We start from the raw sequence: 12,747 nt of genomic DNA, 5'->3' as shown, positions 1-12,747 counted from the left end.
TAGTCGAAGCCCATGAGAGGTACATAAGAAAGGCTGTGTAATTCTCAGTCAGCGCCCTGGGCTCAGTAAGTTGTAATTCCCGTGGATCATGTACCGACTTCTTGGAAGGTTCTGGTGGGAGGACCTGGAGCATCTGTGGTTCTGTCTGTCCTTGTCTTTCTTGGATGGCTTGCTGTGTTCATCTCTTCCTCCCTAGTCCTGTTGTGAATGTAAGCCGAAAGCTCATTCTTCCATCTGCTTCTCTCTGTGCTTTTTGCTTTCTGCCGGCAGGACAAGCACCTTAATCCTCTAGACCTGCCTGTCACTGTAAGTAGCACTGCCGTGTGGAAAGGGGCCCGCTGGCTTCCAGGTGGGGAGGTCAAAGCCAGGCGAAAATCTCCCGATCTGATCAGGCTGTTCAGGGAGCTCCAAGACACAGGAAGAGGTTGTGTGCTGTAAATCTCATTTGTCAGGACAGTGAGGGAAGCACCGAGGACCAGAGTCACTGCAAGGATTAGGGGGCTGCTGCCCCGGGGAACGAGGCCCAGTCTGTGCTTTGTAACCTGCCTCCACGTGGGTCTGTGGTTCCACTGGAGAAGATCAGATTCAGAAATATCTTGTGACTTTCATCTAGATGATGCCAGATGCATCGCCTTCCTGCTTTCTGTAGCAGTAGTAAAGGGAGATGTGTGCCCTTCTGGATGCTTACTAGGCCTTAGGAATTGGAGAAGCTTTAGACAGTTCACAGAGGGAGTTTACATGCTCGTTTCTTGGTTAGAGGGAGCTCAGAGAGGTCAGCTTTACAAGGATATGAAAGAGTGAGTGCTTTCTCCCACCTTCCCCTGCCAGCACTGCAGAGAAGTCTTTGGTTGAAGGCCTTTATGTTCCACTAGCAGACCACTGGCAGTTACCCACTCTGTGAGTTGTCAACAGCAAGGTTTAAGCTCCATAACCAGGCTCCCATAGCTACTGAAGAAGTTTCTAGTCCACCTTCTTCCTCTGCCAACCAGTGTGTGCTCAGGGGACACAAAGTAAAACTTAATGTTCCTGGCAGCGTCAGCCGTCCAGAGTGCCGCCAGAAATCTAGAAGCGAGAGAGGCCTTCCAGCTCAGAAAGATGATTATCTGTGGAATTAAATGAAGGCAGCTTAGAAAGTGCAGTCATACGAATTAACATTATAAGAAGTGATGGCTGACACTGGAAGGAGGAGACAGAAGAATTATGAAAAGCTGTCCAAAAAATTAAAAGCACAGTAATCTACATGCATTTTGTTTAGGGGAAAATAGCTTCACATTTCAGAAGCCCCTTAACAGTGTCAAAACACAGAATAATAACTGATGTGGGTTTTACTGATGGAACCAAATCCTTGGTAGTGATTAAATTAGAATTGTTATAGTCTCTTCAGAAATAAAGAAGTGTATATATTTTGAGAAGATTAGCACAAGAATGGTCAAAGTAATGGTTCTGAGAGGACCCTTAAGGCTTCATTCCCTGGAAGATTCACTTAAGACACTGTATTTCCTGAGTGTGCTAAATAGTTACTGTCAAACTCTGAACCCAGCATAATAAAAAAGGTGACCCTGTTGTGAAAAATTACCCCAAAGCACACAACAGATTGTTCTCTAAAACCAGCCAGGAGTGAGTCATGGACCACTTACTGTTTCAGAGCATCCCACCCGAGCTCCTGCTGGCGTGGCGCTGGGGGCTGGGGGGATGCTGGGGCCAAGGCCTTTCCCTGGTTTGGAGGCAGCATTTCACCAGAGCCGCTTGCAGCCTTGGCAGTGGTTCCGGCCGGGGCCGTGCATGTGGCCTGGGAGCTGCCACGCCGCTCTGTGCCCTGTGCTCATTGTCCGTCGCCCAGCGTCCTTGTAACGTCTTGTCTTGAAGCAGTCCTTGTCCCTCTCTGAAGACGACTCAGTTGGTTGTGCCATTGAGAAGGGAAGCCCTGTTTGCCTTCATTTGTACTCTGAAAAGAAAATGTGTAGGAATTTTTCAGAGTATAAAATACATAGTTGAAGGTCTGTGAATTTTTACCCCATGTGCCCACTTTTCATTTGAAAAGAAGAAAAAAATCAAGGGAAAAAGCCTAAGAGCTGTGACATCCCTTCCTTTGGATTGTTGTCACAGCTGCAAGCCTGCCACCGGCTCATGTTTGCCTCTTCTCAACAGGACATGGCCAACGCATTTGCACAGAAGCACCTTCGGTCCATAATCCTCAATGTAAGTTTCCAGACAAGCTGTATTTTGTTACTGTTACTGTTTTGTTATGGCCAACTGCAACGATTATTGTTTTTTAAAAAGTTATTTATTTTTGGATGTGCTGGGTCTTTGCGGCAGGGGCTTGTGGCGAGCGGGGGCTTCTCTCTAGCGGTGGTGTGCAGGTGCGTCCTTGCAGTGGCTTCCCTAGGCGTGGACACCGGCTCTGGGGTGTGTGGGCTTCCGTAGCTGCAGCACGTGGGATCCTCCCAGACCGGGGGCCGAACCTGTGTCTCCTGCATTGGCAGGTGGATTCTTCACTACCAAGCCACCAGGGAAGCCCCTACGATTCTTAGAGTTGTACTATTATTAGTGAAATGACTATGGAGCAAGGTGGGCACTCAGGAAACTTGCTGGTAGGTACTTAACCCTTCCTCAGTTGGAAAGCTGTGTTTTGTGATCCTGTAAGCAGGGTCGTCTCGAGGAGGCTGGCCCACCGGGAACTGCAGAGCCTCCAGAGAGGTCCTTAGCCAGGTAATACTGCCTGGCTGTTTGTTGCCAACTGTTTTGCCCCACAACTCCAAGAGAAGTGTATCCGGAAGGACTGTGTTAAAACAGACACAGAAAGAGCAGTTCATTCAACTGACACCAGCCATAACCCCGAGTTGTGTGGGGCCCGGGGAGGGATGCCCGGCCTGTGGGTTCCAGGGGAGGACCCGGCAGTCCTGCCATGAAGGAGGGCTGTAGGAGGCTGTAGGTGAGGCTGGGGATATGCGAGCAGTCCAATCAGAAAAGGAATTCCTGCGTGGGGAAGGGGGACGCCCAGGAGGAATGCGTGGTCCTGTAAAGGGTGGAATAAGGATTTGTGATCGGCTGGTGCGCTATGTGCTTAGTCGCTCAGTCGTGTCCAACTCTCTGCGACCCCACAGGCTGTAGCTTTCCAGGCTCCTGTGTCCACGGGATTCTCCAGGCAAGAACACTGGAGTGGGTTGCCATGCCCTCCTCCAGAGGATCTTCCTGACCCAGGGATCAAACCCAGGTCTTCCGCATTGCAGGCGGATTATTTACCATCTGAGCCACCAGGGAAGCCCATGACCAGCTGGTGAGGTAGCAAAGAGGACCTTGGTTTTCTTTTTCAAAAAGCAATTGAGGATCTTTAATCAAGATCTTGAAATAACCCGGCTGCCTTTTAGAAAGATCACACTGCAAGGTCTGTGTTTTCTGAGGGGCGGCGGTGGGGAGAGAGCTGAGGCAGGCGGTGAGGGCAGAGGCAGAGAGCCAAGGAGCTTGGTTAAAAGGAGGCCATTGTATTGGCTGTCAAAAACAAGGCAAAACTGGGAGACTGCAGTGAAGGAAACGAAATGAGAAATCAAAGAGTCAAGTGTGAAGCCTTCAGAATTCTGAACATGAACTTTGGAGTCGGCTGCCACTCCCCCCCCCCCCCCCCCCCCGCTCCCCATTAACCGGTCCTTGGTCTTGAGCAATCTGCTTACCTTCTGTGGGCTTCGATTTGCTCACCCGGGTGTGGGGACCCATGAGCTCACGGACACACTCAGGACTTGGCGCTCCGTGAGCGCTCTGCTCCACAGGGGCAGTTCCTTCACCGTGAGCGAGAGGCATGGTGGGGGGGACGATTCAAGACGTCCCCGTGGGCGCTTGAGAAGTGGGTCAGCTGCTGTGAACAGGCAGAGCCAGACGCCACCCCGCAGAACCAGCCCCCGCCTTGGGGCTGTCCCCCCGCTCAGAGCCCCCTGCCAGCGCGGCAGGATGGACAGGAGCAGGCGCTGCTGCCCCCGCCTGCCGCTCCGGGCCGTCCACGTGCCCGGGCAGCTGTCAGGCGCCGTCCTCTGCGTGTGTGGGAGCGGGTGCCCTCCCGGAGAATCTGAATGAATTCCGGGGCTTGTCCTTTACCTCAGTGGGTTTAGAATTTCAGCTGGTTCCTGGACAAACCTGGCGAACAAGCAAGGCTCCCGTCCACTAGAGAAGGCAGTTTGGTGTCAGGACTCGGGACCCAAACAGTCCGCTCAGAAAAGGTTAATGCGCGCTCACTTCCGTCTGGATTTAGCGGAGTCGAGTCAGAGAGCGGAGGCCTCAGGTGACAGTCGAATGAGACTCCATCAGACTGGAGCTGTCCCTCCTTAAGCCTCTGAGGGCTGGAGTCACCACCCTTCCCCCGCTCCGACGTCTCTCAGTGTGAGGAAGGGGGATTATAGTGAATGAAAACCAGGCTCTCTTCAGAGTGGGTTTATGAAATGGAGCGAGGCGAGGAGGAAGGAACGGGGGCAGACAGGTAGGGAGAAACCAGGGTGGCAGCGGGACCCGGAGAAAGGAAGAGACTCGGGCCGAAGCGGAGGGTCGCGAAGCGGCCAAGGCGGAGGAGAGGGACTGGTGGGGGCGGACCGTGAAAAGGAAGCTGGAGAGACAGACGGACACCCAGACCCACGGCGGAGGCGGCCGAGGAGGGCTGGGGTGGGAGATGAGGGCGGAGCGTGCGCACCGCGGGCCAGGCAGGGGCAGCGCAGAGCTCGAGATGCGCCCGAGATGCGCCCGTGCGCCTGGAGAACTGGACTTGTCATTCTGGACAGTTTCAGTTTAATTCCAGTACCCGCCTGTGGCTTGTGGATGCTGTGATGGGCCTTGCAGTCCAGGGAAAGGAAGAGAAAGGAAGAGCTCTGGAGTCGCAGGTGGGGAGAGGACGCCTAGGGCAGTGCTGGCCAGTGGGAATACGATGTGAGCCACGGGTTTCATCATCAGTGTTCCAGTAGCAGCATCAAAAAAGGGAGGAAAATTAATTTTTTTTAATAGCATAGTACATAGGGAAAATTAATTTTGATAGCATACTACATTTAACCCAGTATGTCTGAAACCCTATGATATCACCATGTAATCAATAGAAAAATGATTAAGGAGATATTTTACATTTTTTTTTCACGCCAAGACCCTGATATCCAGTGTGCAGTTTACATTTGCAGCACATCTCGGTCTGGACCAGCCACATTTCCAGTGTTCAGCAGACACGGTGGCCAGTGGCTACCAGGTTGGGCTGCACAGATCTGAAGAGAGTGTGCAAGCTCCGGAGAAGGACTGATCTAGAGTGAGGGAGCGCTAGAGTACTTTAGACACAGCAGAACTTTCTGCGAATGGACATGTTCCACACCAGCTCTGTCGCTGGACGGTAGCCACAGCCACAGGTGCCTCCTGAGCTGAAAATGAGGCCAGTGCCTCAGCTCAAAGTGAGGGCTCGTAACCCGAGTTAATTTTAACTGACTGAGAGGCACGTGGCCACGTACAGCAGGGGCTCGCATGCTGGCCAGCACAGCTCTCGAGACAAGCTGGACGGAGGAAGAGAACGCGAAAGGGACAGGCGGTGGTACGTGTGGGGAACCAAGCGGGAGTTTCATTTGATGAGAGAAGACCAAAGCGCCGGGGCCTCAGGATGGCGGGTGAAGCGGAGGGAGCATGGCGTGCAGGGAGCACGTGGGAAAGGTCAGGAGGCTGCCGCGGGCGGGAGGCGGGGTAGACCAGCGTGGTCAGCCCGGAGAACAGCGGGGCGAGTAGGGCAGGGCAGAGATGCAGCGTGGGCAGCGGAGAAGGCCTGAGCGGCTGGGGCGAGCGGGCGTCGGGAGGAGGCGGTGAGCTCGGGGCAGGGGGGGATAGTCAGAGAAGGGGGACTAGGGTAGCGGCACAGGGAGGGGGCCGTACCCAGAGTGAGCAGGGGGAAGGGGAGACAGAAGGGGTGAGTGGGGGCCCTACAGGGAGCATTAGATGCCCCCCCGCCTTGGTGTACGTGTCTCAAGACGACTAAAAGGATCTTTTCGAAACCTCTCGCCTCGATGAGGCCATCCTGAACATTTTCCTAAGAAAAACGTGCCGTCCAGTTCTGCCAGTGACTCTTGAGACACACTCTCTGTTGTTGGGATCAACTGGAATGAGGCCCAGCCACCCACCTCCCACTTCATAACCTTACCCTTTATCCTACTTCCCTGCCCAGGGCCGGGCAGAAAAAAAAACAGTGCCCTTGGGGCTTGCAGTGCATCAGCGCTGCCCACGTCAGACCCGTTCATATCCCCCCCTTCTGGAGTGTGCAGGCGCTCTGAGGGGAGGAAACCCTGTCCCCTGCTCATTGCTCTGTCTCTTTCACCAGCGTGGGTGCGACCCTCCAGCGGAAATCACTTCAGCCCTCTGCCCTTGTTCTTTCCAGCATGTGATCCGAGGGAACCGCCCAATCAAAACCGAGATGGCCCATCAGCTGTATGTCCTGCAAGTCCTGACCTTTAACCTTCTGGAAGAGAGGATGATGACCAAGATGGACCCCAACGACCAGGTAGGCTGCCAGTGGGACTGGGCTCTCCCGGCTGGCATCGTGTGCCTTGTGACCTGGTGCCCTCCGCCCTGTGTTTCGAGTACCTGCCGTGTGCCAGGAACTGTGCTTCGTTGTGTCTGCAGAAATGGTTTTGTCAGCTTTGTGCCTCACCGCGATCCCTTCCTGCTGGTGATCCTGGGCCAAGCCCATCTGTGTCCTTCTGTGTGATGCCTCCTCAGGGATTGATCGGGGCCAGGGTTCTGCCTGCAAAAGCTCGACCCACTCTTTTCCTTGCTTCTTTTGATCAGCTGACTCATCTGCTGACAGTCTGTTTCACCTCCCAGGCTCAAAGAGACATTATATTTGAACTGAGGAGGATTGCATTTGATGCAGAGTCTGACCCCAGCAACGCCCCTGGGAGTGGGACTGAGAAACGCAAAGCCATGTACACCAAGGACTACAAAATGCTGGGGTTCACTGTAAGTTTCCCAGAGCACTAACACTGTAGACCTTCTCCCCTGACAAGGAGTGAGAGGCTCCCCCCCACCCCAGACTGAACCCTGACAGCCCTCCCTCGTAACATCTCGTAACATCAGGGGAGCCCCGGAACCGGAGACGCTGAGAAGCTGGAGGGCCCTCGACACTTGGTCCACTTTGGCCGTGGTAGGCTCACAAGTTTATGTGCAACATTTGGCCCCTTGAAACAAACCCATCTGCAGGAGGGCCCAGGAAGTGGGCCAGATGAGTGGAGAGGGGACCGCTCATCAAAGCAGCTGGTTCCATGAAAAGCTGGAGTGTGTATTGTGATAGGAGACAGCTTGAGAATGGAGTTAATTAAATATTTACTGGGCATCTACTCAGCAACCAGCAGTATTCTAGGCCCTGGGGATGCCAGACAAGTCAGCCACAGTCCAGTGGCCAGGAGCCCAAGCCCTCGTAGTAGAGATGGCATGTGACAGGGGCTTCAGCAGGGGCAGGCGTAGTGCAGGGGCGATCTGACGTCCCCCCAAGTGAGCCCCCACACGGGGAGACCGTCGGGTCTCAAGTCAGGTGTCTTTCTTTCCCCAGAACCACATCAACCCCGCGATGGACTTCACCCAGACTCCGCCCGGGATGCTGGCCTTGGACAACATGCTGTACTTAGCGAAATTCCACCAGGACACCTACATCCGGGTAAAGGCTGGGGCCAGCTGCCCCCCGCGAACGCCCCGTCGCTGCCTCCCCTCTCCCTCCCTCACGCCCTCTCCTCCCCTGTAGATCGTCCTGGAGAACAGTAGCCGAGAAGACAAGCACGAGTGCCCCTTTGGCCGCAGCGCAATCGAGCTCACCAAGATGCTGTGTGAGATCCTGCAGGTCGGGGAACTGCGTAAGTGCGCAGCTCCCCGCATGCCCGTTCCCTGGGCTCGAGAGCCCGGTGAGACCCGAAGGTGCAGCATTAGGCATCCATGCGACTGGACAGCCTTCTTGGCCTTTTTTTTTTTTTTTAATCACTGAGTGGGCTGTAACCCGTCTACCCTTGTTTATCATGGGAGTCGTGGCCGTGGCTTGTTTGAGCTGGTGATTTGAGTACATTTGGCAGCTTCACCACCACCCACTTACCCTCCCAGTCCTGAGTCTGATTCTGTTCCTCCGGACTGCAGAGGAGCCCAGGCTTCTGGACACAGGCTCCCAGCGTCATTCTTTGCCCGCTTCTCCTTCCACAGCAAACGAGGGACGCAACGACTACCACCCGATGTTCTTCACCCACGACCGCGCATTCGAGGAGCTCTTTGGCATCTGCATCCAGCTGCTGAACAAGACCTGGAAGGAGATGAGGGCGACAGCCGAGGACTTCAACAAGGTCAGGGTCGCAGAGCTCGAGGCCTGGGCAAGGCCGCCCCAGGGCAGACTGGGGCAGCTGGCCCAAGCCTGGCCATCCCTGAGCTGGAAGACGGCGTGGTTGGCAGCGCTGAGTCACAGGACAGAGGCGTTGAGAGTGTCAGCGCCGCCGGAACCCTGAGCAGGGGTCTCCCCGCTGGACCGCTGTTGCGCCCGGTGGACCAGTACAAGCCCTTCCCGCCTTCCTTTGGGGACAGGAGGGAAGCTGGCGGGGACAGCAGGGGTGACAGAGCACACAGGCTGCGCAGGCACCGCGGCGGTGTTAGAGTCCGAGCGACCAGAGTGAGTTCACGTCGGGGCTGCTTAGCAGTAGGAGCCACTCCTCGATGCTTTCTGAGCACCTACCTCTGACGGCACTGCCAGGCCCTCAAAAGCTGATCATCCAGGAGTTGGCTGTTTTGAAGCTGCTCACCTCACTGTAAAAACTTTGTAAAATATAAAGAAGGGGAACATCTAACTCCCCTGCCCAGTGACCACGACCCGGATTATGTTTCCCTCTAGTATTTTTTTTTTTTTCTGTGTATTTTTCCTTCATTGGTAGGGAGCTGATGGGACATACAGATGGTGTCCTGCTTTCTACTGTAGCTGTTATTCTGAGGGAACTAACAGGTATTTTGCACTCACACCAGTGGGCCAGGCATGGTGCATCCAGAGACTGGGGGTCTCCTATTACTCGTGGCGGCCTCCATCGAAGATGTATCTTCCTTTCTCTCACTCTAAAGACCAGTAGGTGGGGCCTGAGGGTGTTGAGTGAGTTGCTCGAGGAACAGATTAAGGTGCACAGTCAAGCCTTAAACCCCTGTCTCTCTGGTCCAGCCACCTCCTCTCGTTCTCCCGAACCGTTGACCTGTTGAGAGGTACGAGAAATGAAGCGTTTGTCAGCATCGCGGTCCTCCGTAACCGTCTAAGGCAGTGTGCCTTGAGGGCCAGTGTTCTTCCTCGGCCAGCAGATGCCCGTGGTGCCTGCTCTGCCCAGGACCCGGAGGGTAGAGCCCGGGGTCTGTTTCCCGGGGTTGTGCTGAGGCCGCGCCTCCTCCTCTCTCAGGTCATGCAGGTGGTTCGAGAGCAGATCACTCGAGCTTTGCCCTCCAAACCCAACTCTCTGGACCAGTTCAAGAGCAAACTGCGGAGCCTGAGCTATTCCGAGATCCTGCGGCTGCGCCAGTCGGAGAGGATGAGTCAGGATGACTTCCAGTCCCCGCCGATCGTGTAAGTGCCCGGACGGGGGCGGTGCTGGGGGTGCTGCCAGCACCTTCCCTTCCCCACCCCCCCACACCCCCAGTCCCCGTGACCTCCCCTGATTCAAGTGCTTGTCCACCCCAGGGAGCTGAGGGAGAAGATCCAGCCCGAGATCCTGGAGCTGATCAAGCAGCAGCGGCTGAACCGGCTCTGTGAGGGGAGCAGCTTCCGGAAGATTGGGAACCGCCGGAGGCAAGGTGACCTGAGGGCGTGTTCCCTGGGTGTCCGTCCCTCCTGCCTGGTGCTGCCGCTCGCAGGCCTGGGGTGTCCCTGGGGTGGGCGGGAAGGGAGTCCTCTCTTGGCCCCTCGGGTGCCCCGGCCTTTCCTAGAACTGTCCTTGTTCACCTACCTGGCTTCCCGTGTGTTCTAGAGCGTTTCTGGTACTGCCGCTTGGCCCTGAACCACAAAGTCCTGCACTACGGGGACTTGGATGACAACCCTCAAGGGGAAGTGACGTTTGAATCCCTGCAGGAGAAGAGTAAGTTCAGGTCCCCATTGGGCTGTCATGTAGCCGGACTCCCTGTCAGCAGATCTGAGTTCTGCTTCTGGCTGCTCCAAACTGGTTATCTGGCCTCAGGCCCGTTATTTCATCTGAACCTGTTTCCCGGGTGGTCAGTGATTATCTCTGCCGGGCTGACGTCAAGGAGCTGTTTGGAGATTCAGTAAGATCACAGATAGGAATGGGTTTTGCAGATTGGAAAGGATGATGCAATTCTGAGTTGAAAGGCAGTGGTTAAGAGCAGACGCTCTGAACCCTGACTGCCTGGATTCAGATCCTGGCTTTGCTGTTAATTTTAATTAATTACAAGTTACTTCTCTCTGCCTTAGATTCTTCTATAAAACGGGAATAATAGCCACATTGCCCCCTTCAGAGGATTGAATGAGTCCTATCTGTAAAGCACTTAGAACAGTGGCTGGCAGAGAGGAAGAGTAATCATTAGTGGCCGGCTGCTATGGCCAACGTTGTCAGCCTTATTACTGTGAAGTGGAAGTGAGGTGTCTGAGGCCCCGTTCCTTCGGGAGACCATGCAGAGGTCTGGCACTGACCCCAGTTAGATTTGACCCAGCCCAGCAGGCCAGGGTCCAGGCCCAGGGGCCACAGGGGAGGGAATGATGTAGGCCACCCTCCCTGAGCTCACAGTCCTGTGGGGCGGGGGGGCTAGGGCGTCCCTTTCAGCACTAGGTTGGATGCAGGGACCAACCTACAGCATAAAGCTTCCGGAAACTGATTCTCTTCGTTTTTCAGTTCCTGTTGCAGACATTAAGGCCATTGTCACTGGGAAGGATTGTCCCCACATGAAAGAGAAAAGTGCTCTAAAACAGAACAAGGTGAGTGGAGAAGCGGCCCTGGGTCTGAACTGCTGTCCCAGTGATCCTGGGCATGGTCGGTGGTGGCTGCTTTCTGGATGCTTGGCCTCTCATTCTCTCTCTTTAAACTGACCCTGAATGTTTTATTAAGAACAACTGAACAGACACCAAAATAGAAAGAACCCTCATATAGGCCTTGCCCAGCCTCACCCACCATGACAGTGTCCACGTCCACTTGTCCCTCTTCACTTATTACTTTGACGAAAATCTCAAGTGTTATTTCATTTTACCTGTAAACATTTAGATTGTATTTCTGAATTATAAGGACTCTGTTTAACGTAATCACAATACCGTTTTCACATCTAAAAGGAGATAAAAAGTTGTTATTTAGAATCAAATATTCCACTGATACTTGATTTTTCCACTAACTGTCTTAAAAACATCCCACTTTCTCCACATAAAAATACATAAATGTTTATAAGCATTTGCACGCACATATTCACACACTCAAACCCAGTTTGTCTGCCGAATCAGGGTCCAGACAGGGTCTGCACTTTGTGATGGGGCTTCCCTGGTGGCTCAGCGGTAAAGAATCTTCCTGCAATGCAGGCGATGCAGAAGACGTGGGTTTGATCCCTGGATCGGGAAGGTCCCCTGGAGGAGCAAATGGCAACAAAGTCCAATATTCTTACCTGGAAAATTCTATGGACAGAGGAGCCTAGTGGGCTACCATCCATGGCGTCACAAAGACTAAGACGTGACCGAGTGTGCGAGAGACGCAGACACATTGTGATTAGTCTTTTAAGGTTTTTTTAAATTCTTTAAAAAAATGTTTTTAATTTAAAGAATTTTATTTGTTGTTTATTTATTTGTGGGATCTTAGTTCCCTGACCAGGGATTGAACCCAGGCCCTCAGCAGTGAAAACACAAGAGTCCTGACCACTGGACTGCTAGAGAATTCCCTCTTTTAATTTCTTAATTCATAAGGTCCCCCTCCATTTTTTCTCCCTCTCTCTTTGCAGTTCATTAGTTGAGGAAACCAGGTTGCTTGTTTGGTAGTTTTCCAGAGTCTAAATCTGCTGATTGTCTCCCCATGGTGTAGTTGAGTCCGTTCCTCTGTCCCAGATCTGTAATTGGTAGCGAGACCTTGAGGCTTGATCCAGTCCAGGCCTGACCTTTTTTATTGTGGCCAGACTCCTTCCTAGATGGTATCATATTCTATCAAGAGGCACATAATGTCTCTCTCTTTGTGATGTTAGCAGACTCTGGACGCTCAGTGCCTTGTTTCATTAGTACATTAAGGTTTGCAAACTAGTGATATTCCAGTGCAGTCATCCCTTTTCATGTATTAACTGAACTACTTTAAAGAGAAACTTGCCGTCACTGACTGTGGTTTCCCAGTGGTACAGTTTATATAAGAAGGGAGGCTAAATGCTTGATTCTTCCCTTTTAAGTACCTACTTTTAAAACAAGGAGTTAGGTCTTTGGTATCGTCCAACAGTGACTTATTTTGTGCATGTGTTTTGTTTTTTAGTATTATTATAAACTCATGGATTTAAACCCGTTATATTTCTTTCATTACAGTTGTGTTGTTGATGCTCAAGTTGTTCCATCTGTGGCCACAATTTGTTTTTGTTGTGGTGGGTTTTTTTAAAACTGTTAAGACTTTCAGTTTAATTACCCATATATATATATATGAGATAATACACAGTCATGGACTCTGACATTCAGAGGTTCAGAGTATTGAGAAATGAGTTCTCTATAACCTTAAAAGTGTCGTCATATCCCAGGCATGACTTGGGTGGGGAGTGGGTGAGTGAAGGTTGATGACTGTGGGCCTCATC

General features: G+C 52.9%; 1 protein-coding gene across 3 annotated transcripts in view; it reads left to right on the top strand.

Annotated features, from left to right (window-relative positions):
- Window positions 1-12,747, top strand: part of ELMO2 (engulfment and cell motility 2) — a 38,723-nt gene that overhangs the window by 23,076 nt on the left and 2,900 nt on the right. For all 3 annotated transcript variants that reach the window (XM_065922110.1, XM_065922111.1, XM_065922109.1), the window contains 10 exons: window positions 2,149-2,199; window positions 6,377-6,499; window positions 6,823-6,957; window positions 7,547-7,651; window positions 7,736-7,844; window positions 8,182-8,318; window positions 9,402-9,565; window positions 9,680-9,792; window positions 9,966-10,073; window positions 10,842-10,924. In XM_065922110.1, coding sequence (XP_065778182.1) covers window positions 2,149-2,199; window positions 6,377-6,499; window positions 6,823-6,957; window positions 7,547-7,651; window positions 7,736-7,844; window positions 8,182-8,318; window positions 9,402-9,565; window positions 9,680-9,792; window positions 9,966-10,073; window positions 10,842-10,924 — 1,128 coding nt within the window. The remainder of the gene's footprint in view (window positions 1-2,148; window positions 2,200-6,376; window positions 6,500-6,822; window positions 6,958-7,546; window positions 7,652-7,735; window positions 7,845-8,181; window positions 8,319-9,401; window positions 9,566-9,679; window positions 9,793-9,965; window positions 10,074-10,841; window positions 10,925-12,747) is intronic.

The sequence above is a fragment of the Muntiacus reevesi genome, chromosome 2, assembly GCF_963930625.1.
Source record: "Muntiacus reevesi chromosome 2, mMunRee1.1, whole genome shotgun sequence".
Lineage (NCBI taxonomy): Eukaryota > Metazoa > Chordata > Mammalia > Artiodactyla > Cervidae > Muntiacus > Muntiacus reevesi.
Note: the sequence above shows the minus strand (reverse complement) of the source record. Positions and strands in the feature narration are given on the sequence as shown.